The sequence below is a fragment of the Heterodontus francisci genome, chromosome 20 (assembly GCF_036365525.1).
Source record: "Heterodontus francisci isolate sHetFra1 chromosome 20, sHetFra1.hap1, whole genome shotgun sequence".
Taxonomy (NCBI): Eukaryota; Metazoa; Chordata; class Chondrichthyes; order Heterodontiformes; family Heterodontidae; genus Heterodontus; species Heterodontus francisci.
The window spans coordinates 64,296,495-64,314,451 of record NC_090390.1 but is presented as its reverse complement, the minus strand read 5'-3'; the positions used below and the strand labels follow the sequence as shown (position 1 = coordinate 64,314,451).

General features: G+C 41.3%; 1 protein-coding gene across 2 annotated transcripts in view; it reads left to right on the top strand.

Moving 5' to 3' along the window:
* The first annotated feature begins 604 nt into the window (after positions 1-604).
* afap1l2 (actin filament associated protein 1-like 2) overlaps positions 605-17,957 on the top strand; it is a 248,996-nt gene continuing 231,643 nt past the window's right edge. Inside the window, exon 1 of one of the 2 annotated variants that reach the window (XM_068052952.1) lies at positions 605-1,069. In XM_068052952.1, the coding sequence (XP_067909053.1) occupies positions 1,054-1,069 (16 nt within the window). In that variant the 5' untranslated portion in view covers positions 605-1,053. The remainder of the gene's footprint in view (positions 1,070-17,957) is intronic. The other variant, XM_068052953.1, reaches the window with a different exon arrangement.

Below are 17,957 nucleotides of genomic sequence, written 5' to 3'. Positions count from 1 at the left end.
ACTGAAGAATATTATATGTTCCATTGATGTATTAGAATATTTCAAGCTATGTTGATAGAGGATAGCTTGATAATACACTTTTGCGTTAACACAGCGTCATATTCAAGGCCACCAAAGCAAAATATTGCAGATGCTGGAAATCTGAAATAAAAATAGAAAATGATGGAAACGCTCAGCAGGTCAGACAACATCTCTGGAGAAAGAAACACTGTTAAAGGTTTCAGGGCGTTCAGAACTGGTTCAAGGCCACTAAACTTATAGTTTTGGGGAGGGGGAAAGCGCTTAGGGAATTTAATCCCAAAAACATTGACAGAAGTGGTCTTGGTTCAAAACATTGAACTGGTAACCAAAAAAGTAGTGGACTTGGTTTACTTTAACAACAAGCGTGGGGGGCAATGCAAACATTCAAGTAATTTTTAAATTCCATTCATTCTTTCTGTAATACAAAAAATGTGGGAAATGCTGACATTTTGCCCTATAAATATTGAGATAATGCTATTAAAATGTTGGGGGACATTCTGACAGGACACTCAAATGTTTAAACCAAAGAAGTCCCTCTCCCAACCATGCACGGGTTTCCAGTGCTGTATTTTATTTGATGTTATTTTTAATTCACTGCAGCTTTGCCACAGTGATACTTAGAAATAAGCAGCGCCGGAAATGGTTATTCCGGGTTGGGGGAATCGCAGGTCTGCCCACAATGATTCCAAGCTTCTTCGAAAGTGACCTATTGACTCAACTGAAGGGAGGAAGGAAGGTTCGGGCTGATTGAGCCCTAGGTCCGGCTGGAAAGCACTCGGATCTTTGGCCATTGCAGGGAAACATTCCCCCAGCTGTGAGCCAGGAGGAACAGCGTCACCGGGCGGAGCTGCTCAGGCGCAGCTTGTGTACTGAATGAAAGCAGTTGGTACAAATCCGAGCAGAGGGACAGGACAGGACACGACCAGTGATTGAAGAATCTGATGCGTGTTATAGTATCTGGGATTGCTACGCATACACACAGAGAAAAAAAAGGCTCTTCAAGGGACATCTGACTATTTTTAGATCTTACACATGGATAGGAGCAAAGGTAAGTGAGTGGAAATGGGGATCTAATCGATCTTTCGAAATAACTATTGGCTATTTTGAGGTTTTTTTTACTGCTGTACTTGTGGATTCCGCCTACCCCCTTCGTCAGTTTCAAATGGAAGCTGACAGCGGCGGTGAGAACAAACTTGTAATTCACAGAACTGCTCAAGTTAAATAACGATGTAAGTACCTGGGGAAGATCTAAGGTGCTGTGCCACCCTCCAGTCCCAATTTTGATACTGAATGAAGCCTGTCATTTGCGGAATCTTCCCCCAAATAGCCAACTTCTTGCTCTGTTATATCATGAGTTTCAGAGCAGTGCGGAAACCAGTCCTGAAAGCAACTGGACATTTGATACTTTTTACTCCTTTAAGTTGAAAATCAAACTACAGTCCGCCCAACTCTGCTACTGGAATAAAAAGTGCAATGTTAATGAGAAATGCTTGAGAGTAGAACATGTATGCATACAACTCTCAAACGTTCTGGGAATCTGTTCCCTTAACTACAGAACCGTCAACAACTGGACCTCCTACTCGAGATGAATGTTGCTGAATTAGTCCGGATTCGTGACATGTAGTTAGACCGGTGATATTATGAATCGGTATTCTGAAGATTATTTAAATCGCTCTGAATGTTTCTATCTAATGGAAACTTCAGTAACCTAGCGCCGTTTACCGGGCTCTGCAATCTTACCCTTGTCTCTCACAAAGTCAGTTGTCAAGATAAACAGGGCTGTACGCGATTCTGAGAAATTCTAAAGCAGCCTTTCTCTCAATTTTCACTGATTTAAAAAAAAAATCAACGGCAGGCTTTAAATGATTGGGAATTTCGAGTATTGCTTTGCAATTCAAATCAACTCCACTTTATAAGCGACCAAAGGTTCAGGACTGGTTTGTAAACAAAGATGTGCACTGTTTACACCTAGACTTTTGGTTATCATCGGTGCTGTGGTATATGTGAGATAAATACAAGCTGAGCAATGCCGTCATTCTATTGGAAATAGACCTAGCATATTTTGTTCACAAATATCTAAGCAAAGTGATTTTATATCACACTCTCTTTTTGTTTGCTGGATTTTGTGATTATTGTTAGTTTTTACAGTGTAAGGTGCTGAGAAAATACGGGGCCACATACTTTTAATAATGGCAGTTGCCCAAAACACTTGGGAGCAGACAGAAGTGCAGGGCAAATATTACCCCTATGGCAAACACGAATGGATGAGTGGGTGTGTTGTGTACTTGCTGTTCCTGTTAGTCTGACAAATGGAATTCACTTCAAAAATCTTGAAGGTTATCACATAGCAACTTTAAGAAATGTTGGTTTATTTTTTGGGAAACAAGGGATTATTTAGCAAATAGAATTCCACGGCATTTCATCTGTTGTGAGACTATGTAAGCTATACGGGTAAAATACACTGACATATTTTAATTGGCCAATTGATTTAGAACCTATTGGTGTGCACAGTAGTGAGATTGAAATCTTTACTGTCATTTGTACTGAGGATTGTTTGTGGGGCTAAGTGTTGCCAATCTTTGGCAAGGTCATCTGAGGAGTGGGGAAGATTGGCCAGGGAGGAGTCAATTGCTTCGCCATTCAAACATGCCAGCTGTCAGGTCAAATAAGGAGCAGCACTGACAACATCCATGGAGAATTTCTGGAGGATGAACCATCCCACTCCTTCTGACTAAAGTAAATAGTAGGGAGCTTAACTGAAAACATGCTAACAACGTGATCAGCTCAAATTTGATTTATCGACCTGTTCCTATTTTTATGCCAGCTGTTATGTGCTGCGACAGCTATAGCTAAATCAGTCTGGTTGTCAGATCTTGTCAACACAACACTGGTTATATTGTTTGTTAAAATTCCAAACATCTTTGGTTTTTATTTTGTCAGCTGGGGAATGGACCTATACAATGATGCAACAGCAGAAAGCTAACATGATGTAACTGAACAAAGGACTGATTAAAAACAATAAGTAGAAACTACTGTTTTAATGATGTCTAATATCTTTGAATGTTTAATGATAAAATAAATGGTGGGATACTGAATTAGTGAAATAGTATGCTCAGGATCTGTAGGAGTGGTGGTCTTACTGTGTTGACCAACGGATTCAGCCTGATCTGCTGAGTATTTCCAGCGTTATCTCTTTTTATTGTAACATTGTTGGTATGATTGGAGTCTTCCATGTCCATTTTTCAACTTCACTGTAGTACCCTCAGTACTGATTTTGTGCAGACAATAAGGCATATACTGATAACATCACTTCTACCTTCTTCAGGTTGATTGCCACATTTTGAGTCTTTGCCTTAGATATTCTCTTTGGCTTCAGTATCACTGACTATTCCTGTAAGTGAACCTTAGATCCCTTATGAACCAGAGTTTGTCTTTTCCTACCAAATCTGTAGATAAATGTAGAGAGATGCAAGAATATATCATGCTCATAGAATCATAGAACTGAACTGCTGGTACCATGCTAGTAAATCTAGTCTGCATCCTCTCTATAGCCTTGAACATCCTTTGAAAAGTGTGGTGCCCAGAATTGAACACAGTACTCCAACTGAGACTAACGTGTTTTATAAAGGTTTAGGATAACTTCCTTATTTTTGTACTCTATGCCTCTATTAATAAAGCCAAGGCTTCCACATGCTTTTTTAACAGCCGCCTCAACTTGTCCTGCCACTTTCAAAGATTTGCGTGAATACATCCCCAGCTCCTCTATTCCTGGACCATCTTTAAATTTGTACCATTTTGTTTATATTGCCTCTCCTCATTCTTCCTACCAAAATGTATCACTTCACACTTCTCTGTGTTAAATTTCTCTCTTCATTTCACCAGTCTATTTCCTCCTGATGTCTGTTACTATCCTCCTCATTGTTTGCTACATTTCTGAGCTTCGTGTCATTTGCAAACTTTGAAATTTTGCCCTGTATGCCCAAGTCCAAGCCATAAATATATATATTTTAAAAAAACAGTGGTCCTACTATTGACCCCTGGAGAACACCACTGAATACTTCCTTCTGGTCTGAAAAACAACCGTTCACCACTACTGTCTGATGATCTCCTCATCTTCAAAGGCGAAAGAATAGAATTCTATCATACCATGGCTCATTGGACAAACTTATTGAACATAAAGCAAGTAAAAGAACAGTACTCAGTACCTAAGAATGTAAGAAATTAGAGCAGGAGTAGGCCATATGGCCCCTCAAATCTGCTCTGCCATTCAATAGGATCATGGTTGAAATTCGACATCAACTCCATTTTCCTGGCTTATTCCCACATCCTTTGATTCCCTTTGTGCCCAAAAATCTATTGTGCCCAAAAATCTTTCAATGTCAGTCTTGAATAAATTCAACAACTAAGCATCCACAACCCTATGGGGTAAAGAATTCCAAAGATTCACAAACCTCTGAGTGAAAAGAATTTCTCCTCACATCAGTCCTTAATGGCTGACCCCCTCATCCTGAGTCTATGAGCCCTAGTTCTAGATTCTCCAGCCAGGTGAAGCAGTTTTTCAGCACCTACCTTGGTCAAGCCATCTAAAGATTTTATACGTTTCAATGAGATTATCTCTCATTGTTTTAAACTCTAGAGAATTTAGACCCATTCTACTCAATCTCTCCTTATGGGATAACTATTCAGTTCCCAGGATTTAATCTTGTGAACCTTCATTCCACCCTTCTAAGGCAAGTATATCCTCCATTAGATGAGGAAACCAAAACTGTACAGAATACTCCAGATTGGTCTCACCAAACCCCTGTATAATTGCACTACCAAGAAGGATCTGTTGATGCATTTAGAAAGAAATAAAGACCTACAATACACACAGTAACCAGGAATTTCCGTGGGATTCTTCCATTCTCCTGTCATAACTTTGGTGGAAGAGCATCAGAAACCCTGGGATTTCTGTCAAAGTTAGTGCAGAAGATCAGAGACCCCCCACAGAAATTCTACCCCAGTATGTTTACAAACTTTTCCTCATCACAAGATGCTAAAAAGAATGATGAATCATTTCCTGTTCTGAGCCTTAATGCAGACTGATTCATGAAACATGATCATTTATGTTTTACATGGGTACTTAATCCATAGAGTTTTCCAAAATATGCTCGTCCCTTGATGACTTCAGACTGATTAGTTAACTGATTGCAGGCAGTCACATAGAAACTTACCACCCTGTAACTCTTGCTGTTTGTGAAAGAGATTACAATGAATCATGATTCCATCCATCTCACAAACCTGACTCAAGTCTTTAATTCAGATATGGATATCAATCAAACTGATTAACTTAAAAAGATTCCCAGGATGTTGGAATTGAATGAATTCACCTCTTTCAGAGAAACCAATTGATCAATTCCAATTACGGACCTTAAATATAAGATAGACGATAATAAATCCTATAGGAAATTCAGGAGAAACTGCTTTACTCAGGCAGTTGTTAGAATGTGGAAGTAGTTGAGCCAAATAGCATAACTGCACATATGGGCAAGCTAGATAAATACCTGAGGGAGAAAGAAATCGATCGATGGGGTTAGAAAGAAAGACCTTCATTTATACAGCGCTTTTCACAACCTCAGGATGCTCTGAAGTGCTTTACAGTTAATAAAGTAGTCACTGTTGTAATGTAGGAAATGCGACAGCCAATTTGCACACAGTAAGCTCCCACAAACAGCAATGTTAAAATGACCAGATAATCAGTTTTAGTGATGTTGATTGAATGATAAATATTGTCCAGGATACCTCCCCTGCTGTTCTTTGAAATAGTGTCATGGGATCTTTTACATCCACCTGAGGGAGCAGATGGGGCCTCAGTTTAACATCTCACCCAAAAGGCAGCACTTCCAACAATGCAGCACTTCCTCAGTACTGCACTAGAGTGTCAGCCTAGATTTTTTTGCTTAAGTTTCTGGAGTGGGACTTGAACACACAATTCCTCCTGAGTCAGAGATGAGAGTGCTATTGTCTGAACCACGGCTGACTTGAAGAAGGGTGTGAGGAAGCTCATGTGAAGCATAAACTCTGGCATGGATTTATTGGAATGGATGGCCTGTTTCTGTGCTATAAATAAATGCTATGAATCCTTTGATTGCAAGGAATTAACACCTTTCCAGCTAGCTATCAGGGTAACACTGTTGTGCAGGATGACATTAATAGATCAGCACTCAACAAATATTAGCATACTTAACCATCCTTTGTTTCACAGGAACAAGCTACATGTATAGAATTACATTGGAATTACAACATGGAAACAAGCTTTCCACCCAACTATTCCAAATTAGTGTTTATCCTCCATCTGGACAGTGTGCAGACCTTGTTCTCATATCCTTTAATTCCCCCTTCCTACAACCTTCTATTTGACTTTCTTAAATGTTGCCATTGTCTCTACTGCATCAGTAGTTACCCTGAGAAGATGATGATGGGCAACTTTGTGAACTACTGCAGATCTTCAGTTCATGGTGATATATAAGCACTTCCAGGATACTGGAACTATTTCCTTTGTAGAAATGAAGGCTGCAAGTAAATTTAGTAGAGTTTTTTAAAATTATGAAGAGATTTTGATGAAGTGAATATCATCTTTTCTAGTTGGTGCTCAGGAAATTGAAATTGCCATAGAAAAGTGAGGAGAGAAACTTTTTTATGAAGAAGGCTCTTGTAAGGGAAAATGGATAAATGTTTGAAGCAGAGGAAGATACAGAGCTGTAGAGAGTGTTTGGAGTAGTGGGATTAGTTTTGGATTGCTCCAGCAAAAAGTCAACACAAACATAATTTGCCAAATGGCCTCCATCCTGTGCTGTAAATTTGTAAGGTTCTATAGTGCCAAAGAGAGGCTGGTGTCAATGTCTCCCTCCTCCGGCAGAACTAATAGAATAACATCCAGAAATTCAGCCTCACATCAATATTTTTTATACTGAATATATTAAATTAGATTATTTTTATCCTGCGGTAGATAATAGTCATTTACCTTAATTACGCAACTCACTTATATGCATCCAAAACAATACAAGTATGTGGACCCACCTATTTAGTCAAAATAATGTAAGCTCTCAAGCTTTCACCTTGTTAAATCCTATTCCTATTATTGACAAGCTCCTGTCATCCATAGGTCTAAAACCATCACCTTTTCCCCCAAAAGATCTTTAGTTATCTGCTTGCTAGTATTTACTGTTAAATATGTATTCACATCTGGAGTGATTGTCAAAAAAATTACATGCCCAGTACGTACCTGATGTTGGAAATACTATTTCCAGATCCAAGTAACAAGACCGGAGGCTGAAGACTTTGAAATGCTGATGATGAGTATGGATCAGAAGCTAGATTATAACAAACTGATCTAATTAGGATCAGCTGGATCCCACCAGATCAAATTTTGGATTTGATTATTTCATTAAAGATTACAACAGATGATATTTTATTGTTGAGAAATATTTCTGGTTCCAGGGATAAGCACTAAATGGAATCCTGAACCCAATGTGACTGAGCTTGGACCATTTCTTCTTTATTCTGTGAATCTGTAGACTTGAGTTTGACTCTATTTGGACACATTAACACTCACTCTGCTGAGCAATAAAATGGTCCCTCTCCATCTCAGTTACAGTGCAAGTTATGGGATGTTTAAAATTCAGGAGCACACTCAGATAAATAGAATTTGTGGATGGAAAGTTAAACACATCTGGTAGCAAAAGAAAGTCCTCAGTTGACTATCACTGGGACAAATGTTACTGAGGAGATGAAGTAGGGCAATAAGACTGCAATAATATAAAAGCAAAATACTGCAGATGCTGAAAATCTGAAATAAAAACAAGAAATGCTGGAAATACTCAGCAGGTCTGGCAGCATCTGTGGAGAGAGAAGCAGAGTTAACGTTTCAGGTCAGTGACCCTTCATCAGAACTGGCAAATATTAGAAATGTAATAGGTTTTAAGCGTAAAGCAGGGGTGGGGCAAGAGATAACAAAAGAGAAGGTGTTGATAGGACAAGGTCACAGAGAATAACTGACCAGAAGGTCATGGAGCAAAGGCAAAACAGTAAGACTGCAATTTGGGTTAGAGTAGTAAGGATTAAATGATTCAGGGCAAGGTGGTAAAAATGGAGTCAGACTTCTGTAAATCACACTTGTGGTGGATAATTTAATTTATGAATTTGGATCAGGTCTCTGAATCCATGCCCCTTTGAAAGAAACTACAAAATAAATACCTGTTCCATCGATGTCAGAAGAATCTCAACTGCTCAATGTACACATGTGATTTAATTTAATGAGATGTACTGGTTTATTTTGGTTGTGTTTTTACTACAGGAAAAGCACAAGTGTAAATAGCAATGAATAGGGCTGCAATATTTGTTCTACTGAGGAAATTTGATTCAATTTAGTGTGATCCCTGTAAATCACTGTTATTAGTTACGCTGAGAACACTATGTGGCAGAGGATAGCTCAGAAATAGTTACTTGTTGTGGTAACAATGTTAGCTTGTAATGCCTGAAATTTTAAATAGGAGAACTTGATTCACAGTGAAATTAATAGGGAGGACAGGCTTGTGAGTACAGCATGTGTTTTCAATCAAATAAAGTATAAACACTTTTGAGTATTTAAGTAAAATCCAGGTTCTGCAACAATTTCCAGTTGATTTTTCCTAATAGGAAAGACAAATGAACACATTTTTAATGATCTCATTTAGCTCGAGTGGTCCAGTGATTTAATCTGTTGTACCATGGTCTAGAATACCTAGGTTCAAATGTAAATTTCAATTGATATTGTCCCATAAGCTTCATCGACACACCAAGCTGTTGATCTTGATGAGCAGAATATGAGAATCTTACCTGCCCCCGGCCATCTCCATATGTACCCTTTCGCTTCAAAGCTAGGAGTAACATTCATATTATTGATAAAAGCAGGACAAACTGATGGCCCAGACTTTGCTCCCAGCAGTTAAATAATGACACTTGGCTTTCACCAGATTGACAGTTTCCCAGACCCTTCACGGGCTTGTCAACACAGGCTTTCCATGCTCTGGCACCTTTTGCAGTGCGGCGCCCTCTACAGGGAATCGATGGTGTCTGTCAACAGGGCAAACAACAGTGAGGCTCTTCAACCAATCATACTGAAGAATCCTCTCTCAGACATGCAGAGTTTAAAACAGAAAGTGAAAAACAGGAAATATAAATAACATTTAAATCATGTACAGGAAGGAAAATAAAGATTGGTATATGCAGATAAAATTAAGGTAGAGAGATAAACAAAAAAGTTTTTTTTTAACTTTTTAAAAATCTGCAACATTAATTTTCTTCTGAAGAAATGAGACTACAACAGTTGTAAAAATAATTTTTCAGGGCCAGAGAGGTCGTTCAGCCGAAATCACTTACTCCTAAATGTATCAGCCCTATCTTCTTTAATGTGCAAGTACCATAAGACCATATCAGTATAGTGATTTCAGTGCCAAGTCTATGGGCAAGGACTGCAACAGCTTATCCTGTAGAAGAGCAGGATATCTCTGACAGCAGCTCATTTAACTGCAAATGTACAAACGTCAGAAGTTGCTGTCAGATTTACCCTGTAATAATGATGAGCACTAATAGCCTCACTGTTGTTATTACAGCAAAATCCAGTCCAATAACTCTCTGGTTTCTACCTCCCCACCCACTAGTTAAAAGCATTGTCTGAGTAGGCAGCACAACTAAAAGGGATGACATTGTAAAAAAATAATAAAATGGGCATCATTCAGCAGAACCTAATGTATATCTCCAAACTGTTTCTGCTCATGGCTCTAATTAAAAACAAATAACTTGCAAAAGGCCAAGTGATTACAAAGAGACAGTAAAGACCTTGTTTTCAGTGATGAAATTAAATTAAATTTCAGCAGACATTCCAAAGAAGAAAAACTTTACAGACCAAAGCAGAACTGGTTTAAGTATTTATCTAAAGTGTCTATGGAATATGCTAAGCCTACCAATGAGTGATTTGTGACAAGTTTGCATTATGGCATGACATACAGTGTTTTAGATTAGATTAGAGATACAGCACTGAAACAGGCCCTTCGGCCCACCGAGTCTGTGCCGAACATCTTTTAAAAGATATTGTGGGAGCCCTTAACTATTTTCAGAAACTCAAATTTATTCTAGTTATATTTGAACTCGTCTAAGCACACAAAATGAATAAAAAGTAACCGGCAAAACCAAAGGGCAAAAAGTTAACGGCCCAGATTTTGAGGTCAACGAAGAAGTGACGGTGCTCGCTGCTGTCCACAAAGATCTAGCACGCTCTGTGGCATGGATTTCCCCTTTCTTGATGTTAATTTGAATCTGGCATCAACTATAGGGGATCGCCAGGCATCCAGCAACAAGATGTCATCAAGAAGGCTAAGTAGGCAATCGCATTGAATAATTCTGACAGACAGCAAACCAGGAAGTAAAATACACTAATTATCCTTCACTTTTTATTAATTTTACAGAGAGCAAAATAAAGATTGGGACATACATATTAGAAACTGAAATATCATAATATTTAAGGAAATTATATTGAAAAAACGATGGGATTTTTATCAAAATGGAAAAAATTGACATTACACAAATTAATTTTCCAGGGCCAGAGAAGTCGTTCAGCGTTAGCTATGACTTAGTACGCTGTTAAAAACCCAGTTAACCTCACTAACTAGGCAGTTCGGGAGTTGTTAACGGCGATATTCTTGCCACCGGATTTGGAGGATCTTCACCTCTGGTACTTCTCCAATGCTTTGAGGTGCCTGCTGTTGGTTGTCCAAGTCTCTGAAGCATATAGGAGTGTAGGGATCACTGCTGCCCGGTAAACCATGATCTTAATCACAGGTTTGAGATCCTGATCCTCAAATACTCTCTTCCTCTGTTGGCCAAAGTCAGAGCTGGCACATTGGAGGTGATGATGAACCTCATTGTTTATGCCTGCCTTCGCTGAGAAGTGGCTCCACATTTTCTAGGATCTCGCCATTGATCTTGATTGGCGGTGGGGAAGGTGTTGTGCTGTGGGAGCTGGTTGAAAGAGGACCTTTGTTTTCCAACTGTTTAGTGAAAGACCCATTTTTTCATATGCTTTGGAGAGGGAATCAACTATTATCTGGAGATTAGTTCCAGAGTGAGCGTACATGCAAGCGCCATCTGCATACTGAAGCTTGCCGACTGGGGTTGGAGTGATTTTGGTTTTGGATTGTCTGGTGGCAAGAAAGGCGGTCCAACAGCAGCGTCCTCTCCAAGTCAACTTGCACAGCATTGGGGCGCTAATCATACAAAACCAGCTCCGCTGGGCAGACATGTCATGCGCATGCCTGACACCAGACTTCGGAAGTAGGTGTTCTACTCAGAACTTGGTCGCGGCAGAAGACTCACAAGAGGACAGTGGAAATGCTTCAAAGATGTCCTCAAAACTTTCCTGAATAGATCAGACATCATCGTCAACTTGTGACCGTCCTAGATGAAGAAAGCTTATTCGGCAAGGCATCATACACCTCGAAGGACTTTGTAGGGAATATGCGGAGGCAAAATCGAGGTGTTGGAGGGAGCACACAAACCTCCAAACTACTTATTTACCTGACTCTTCAAGCACCACTTGTCCATCATGTGACAGAGTCTGCAGATCACGCATTGGACTTATCAACCATCTCAGAACCCATTGTACCGGAGTGGAAGCAAGTCACCATTGATCTGGAGGAACTGCCTTTGAACAAGAACAGCAATATGACAGCATAAAAGGGACTGTTCTCATCAGTTCACTTCAATCTGTGGGGACTTACCCAGCATACCTTTTGAAGGAGCAGGGAATCACTGACAACTGCTTCTGGATTTCTGCGTTTAACTGCGCATGTGCAGATGCCTGAAGTTGCTGTCAGTTTCACAGGATAAGGGCGGAAAGTGCTGACAGTTTTGAAATTGCAATCACAAAATCAAGCCAATATGTCCCTAAGATAAAATAGGTTAATTCATTACAAATTATCAATGCAAGTACTATTTTGTACACTCTTAAGATTGAATATTAAGAAGTAATACAGTTGAGATTATCCCAATTCATAAAATACCTATAATCATAAACAAGGGAAGATGAGCTTTATAGACGAAATAATAGTGGAATTCCAGCTAGTGTTTGAGTTCTGAGAAGACCTAGATATATAAAGCCCAATATTTTCCTTTAAGCATTGTTGACTATGAGTTGATCTTCAAACCTTTGAATAGGCAATCAACATTACCTATTTCCAACTTGTCACAATTCAATGCTCTGCTATTACCCAAAAAATCCCTGAAAAGTTGTCAATTAATGGTCCAGAATTTGTGCGGTTTTTGTCAGCGAACTGTCAGCGTTTGCCATCATTATTCCTCTGAAACTGACTGCAACTTCAGGATTTAGCTCAAGGGCAGATAAACACAGAAATTCTGAATTTACAGTCTGTTCCTCACTGCTCTGCTACAAGCTGTGATGTGGACCCCATCTCCCCCTGCCTGGAGCCAGCAAACGTTAAATCAGTTAATGTGGCAATAACTTCCCCTTTTCTGCTTTCACATCGCTGTTAGAAATCTGGGGAAAAAGTTCCACCTTGTTCAATCAGGTGTAATTGGATTTTTAACAGTGATCTGAGTAATAACTATTGCTGAACAACAGGTCTGGCTGTGCATATTTGTGGATTGTTGTTAAAAGTCACCATTAAGATTACTTACTAGATTTTTTAAAAAGGAACTTTTATATTTTTTTCATGATATTTCAGCTTCTATCTTCACCCCATGTTCTAATCTTTATTTTTCTCCATGTAAAATTTTTTTAAATGATTTTATTTTAGTGCTTTTCATTTCCTGGTTGACTGTCTGTGAGAATTCTATAATGTGATTGGCTGCTCGGACAATTTGATGACATCACTGCCACTCCCCATTAAGGAACGCTGTAATCCACTGCATGGTGAGAGGAGGTAAAGTTCTCACTAGAGAGATCTCAGTGAGGTTTTCTTCAAGGTTAGCGGTGAATGCCTTTGCTTCACCGCTGACTACAAAATAAAACCTTCTGAAGCCCTTACCCAGACGTTTGCCATCTCTAGGCTTGACTTCCCACTGTTGTCCTTAGTCTTTCAAAATCCATCCCACATAATTTTCAACTGATGCTAATCTCTCCTGGTCGCAACCCATCCTGCACTAAGTTGCGTTCTGTTAATACTCCTTTCATCACTAACCTCTATGAGCTCTCTGTTTCCCAATGCATTGAATTCAAAAGCTTTGTACACATTTGCACACCCATCCCTGCCTTTACAACCTACTCTAGTATGCCCTCTCCACTCTTATAGCCCTGGCTTTCTTTACATCTCCCCTCACCCCAATCTTTAGTGGTAGAACCTTCAAATGTCTTAGCCTCACACCACTGAACACTTTCCCCAAACATTGGCATCTAACGTCGATTCATACCATGGCTGTGTTTCTCTTTTCATCTTTGAAGCACTGTTGGATGCTTGCAGATTTATAGTACCTTTGCAACAAAAACTTATAAGGCAATTTACAGGGGATCAGGGGACCTGAGTAGGAAGAGGGAGAGATGTTAGGCAGACAACCGAACAAATGTGTTTACAAACCAACAGTGAGAGGAAAATATTGCATGTGATCTTCCCAATTATGAAATTAAAGTCTTCACCACATATTATAATCATACATATAAATGGGCAGATGAACGTTCTTCATCCAAACCCTCTAAATCAAAATTATTAATTGTGAAAGTCACCACAAAAACATCTATTTTAAGTTAACTTACTGTCTTGTATATGTTGCAAATGCTTACAGGTAAAAGCATTAATCTAATCTTGGGATTTAAAGGCCATGCATAAATCCCTTTTAAGTTTCATTTCGTAGTGGCTCAGTTGATATCAGTCTCGTCTCTCAGTCAGAACGTTATGATTCAAGTCCCACTCCAGAGACCTGAGCACAAAAATCTAGGCTGACACTCTAGTACAGTACTGACGGAGTACTGAACTGTCAGAGGTGCTGCCTTTCAGATGAGTCATTAAACTAAGGCCTCGTCTGCCCTCTCAGGTGGACGTAAAAGATCCCATGCCACTATTTTTAAGATTAACAGTAGAGTTATCCCATTGTCCTGGCCTATGTTTATCACTCAATCAACATCACAAAAACAAAGTATCTATCTGGTCATTATCACATTGTTGTTTGTGGGAGCTTATGTGAAAATTGTCTGCCACGTTTTCTACATTACAATAGTGACTACAATTCAAAAGTAATTCATTGGTTGTAAAGAGCTTTGGATCGTCCCAAGGTTGTGAAAGGTGCTATCTCAATGGAATTATTTCTTTTGATTTCTTCTTTATTACTTCACCAGTACTTCCCATATGTCTTCCTTTTTCCTCAACTGAGGATTCCTCCCTCACCATGGTTGACAGGGCCCTCGACTGTGTTTGTCCCATTTCTCACACTTCTGCTCTCACCTCATTCACTCCCTCCCAGAACCATGATAGAATTCCCCTTGTCTTCAACTTCCACTCTACCAGCCTTCACATTCAATGGATCGTCCAGCTCCAGCGTGATGCCACCACCAAATACATCTTCCCCTTCGCTCCCCTTTCAGCATTCTGAAGGGACCATTTCCTACATGACACCCTGGTCCATTCTTCAATCACGCCCAAAATCCCTTCCCCTTCCCGCAGCACCTTTCCATGCAAGTGTTTTTTAGATGCAACACCTGCCCTTGTACCTCCTCCCTTCCCACCGTCCCGAGTCCCAAACACTCCTTCCAGGTAAAACAGCAATTTACTTGTGCTTCTTTCAATCTGGTATACTGTATTCACTCCTCATGATGCGGTCTCTACACTGGGGAGACCAAATGCAGATAGGGTAACTGCTTTGCGGAACATCTTCGTTCAGTCCACAAGTGTGACCCCGAGCTTCCGGTCACTTATCATTTTAATTCTCCAAAAACTCCCACTCTGACCTTTCTGCCCTTGGCCTCCTCAACTACTCTAATGAAGCTCAATGTAAGTTCGAGGAACAGCACCTCATCTTTTGACTAGGCACTTTACATCCTTCTGGACTCACCATTGAGTTCAACAATTTCAGATCTTAACCACTGATCCTATTTGTTTGGGCAGCAGCTGCTGGTAATGATTCTATTGTTGTCATTTACACATCTCAAACCTACTTGATTTTTGAAGCCCTGTTGTAGAATTTAAGATAGCTTTGGAAAACTTAATATTTTGTAATTATTAGCTCCTATATTTGTGAAGTTCCATGTACAACTTGCAGGATCGAAATGAAGTGTTAGAGAAACTTTGTTTAACATTTCAAGAATTACAAAATTGTGATAGTGCCCCAACTGCAGAAACAGTGACTAAGTCAGAGACTCTCCTGTACAAAGTCAACAGCGGCATAGGTAGATAAGGTGGTTAGGAAGGCATATGGGATATTTGCCTTTATTAGCCGAGGCATAGAATATAAGAGCAGGGAGGTTATGATGGAGCTGTATAAAATGCTAGTTAGGCCACAGCTGTGTACAGTTCTGGTCGCCACGCTATAGGAAGGATGTGATTGCACTGGAGAGGGTGCAGAGGAGATTCACCAGGATGTTGCCTGGGCTGGAGCTTTTCAGCTATGAAGAGAGACTGGATAAGCTAGGGTTATTTTCCTTCGAACAGAGAAGGCTGAGGGGGGAACATGATTGAGGTATACAAAATTATGAGAGGCATAGATAGGGTAGGTAGGAAGAAACTTTTTCCCTTAGCGGAGAGGTCAATAACCAGCGGGCATAGATTTAAGGTAAGGGGCAGGAGGTTTAGAGGGGATTTGAGGAAAGTTTTTTCACCCTGAGGGTGGTTGGAATCTGGAACGCACTCCCTGAAGGGGTGGTAGAGGCAGGAACCCTCACAACATTTAAGAAGTATTTAGATGAGCACTTGAAACACCATAGCATACAAGGCTACGGGCCAAGTGCGGGAAAATGGGATTAGAATAGTTAAGTGTTTGATGGCCGGCACAGACACGATGGGCTGCAGGGCCTGTTTCTGTGCTGTATAACTCTATGACTCTATATGTAACTTTGGGCAGAGTTTTTCGGTAATGCCCAAGGTCCCACCACCGGGACTGGAAGGGGGAGCTGCTGCTGCTTCGTGGGTGGGGCAGGGGGGGGAGGGTGCTCTGGGAAGTGATATTCACCAGCGGCTGGCCAATTAACTGCTGGTCAACGGAGGAGGCATCCTGTAAGATGGCAGTGATGGTGTGAGGTCACGCAGCTGGAAGTGCTGGTGCCATATTCAACATCGATACAGCCCTAAAGAAGCCTGTGTGGAAGAGCAAACAGATCCGGAGACTGGGGGACAGCTGTCCATCTCTGAGGAAGAGGAGAGAGCCTCAGACGTTGCACCACCATATCATTCCCTCGCACCCTCCACCAGGGCAGATACTCTCAAATCAGTGAGTATCTATTCGCGAGTAGATCTGGGATCATAGCCTGGTGAGCACACCACACACCTGCCCGAGCAGCTGACGGAGGCTCTGACAGCCGTGGTCACTTGGACTCAAAGGACTATGGGAGGCTAGGGCAATGCTCTGGAGTCATCAGCAAGGCAGCAGATGCTGGACCTACAGTGTGAGGTGAGGGAACATCTGGCAGAACTTCCAGAGGGTATGCACACCCTGGCACGGATGATGGAGGAGTCCGTCCAGGCCATGAGTGCTGCCATGTCTCTGGCTTCCTCCATTGAGAGATTGGCCACCCTCATGGTGAACCATATCCAGCAGACCACACACTAGATGATGGAGCTGCACACAGACATGCATACCGTCACCAACTCCAAGAGCTTTGTGGAGCAATGGCTAGGTGGGGGTGTGCAACGAGGCATCTGGACTCACCACCAGGTCCTTGTACTCCTCAGGTGAGCTGGAAGGTACAGGTCTGCTTTGAAAAGGCAGAGAAGCAGCTGCCTGATGCATCTAGGGGCTCCTCTGATGGTGCTCTTAGCATCAGCAGTAGTCCCTCAGCTCATCTGTCAGTGACACCAGTCGGTGCCTCACTGAGCTATGACAATAGAGGAGGCGCCTGCACATGCTGAAGACCCTCACTGTGCCAGGGCCCTACAGGCCTCAGGCAATCAGAGGATGATGGCCAAGGTCATCCCAAGCCATGGGGCAGCAAGGTCAACAGCCTGCCTCCAACGCAGCTGAAAGCACGGGGGAGCACCACGTAGAAGCATACGAAAGAGATTTAAGAAGAGCACCTAGCTGCACTCAGCATTCACTGGTGAATCCATTCTGGAAGCATGCAGCCTAGCAATATTTTTGTTTACCAATAAGTGTGTGTTGTGGCAAGGTATGAAGTTACCTTGAGGGCCACTGGAACTACGGGAGCACCCTGGCTTCATCAAAGGGTGTGATGGGTGGGACCACACCATGTGAGGTTAATGCATTCCCCGTGCTGGCAGTTTAATGTCTTACTGGGTGCAGGTAAATGGCAAGGTCAATGAAGAAGGCGGCAACAGGGCTGTAGAGTGATGAAGCTTTATTGAATTGCGTGGGCTAAGGATCACGTGAACATGATCATGTCCTCACTACCTTGCTCTACGGCAGCCAGGCCTGGACAACGTATGTCAGCCAAAAGCAACATCTCAACTCAATCCATCTTCGTTGCCTCCAAAGAATCCTTGGCACTAGGTGGCAGGACCGTATCTTCAATGCAGAAGTCCTCGAGGCAGCCAACATCCCCAGCATATACACCCTACTGAGCCAGCGGCGCTTGAGATGGCTTGGCCATGTGAGCCACATGGAAGGTGACTGGATCCCCAAGGACGCATTGTACAGCGAGCTCGCCACTGGTATCAGACCCACCGGCCGTCCATGTCTCCACTTTAAAGACATTTGCAAATGAGACATCAAGTCCTGTGATATTGACCACAAGTCATGGGAGT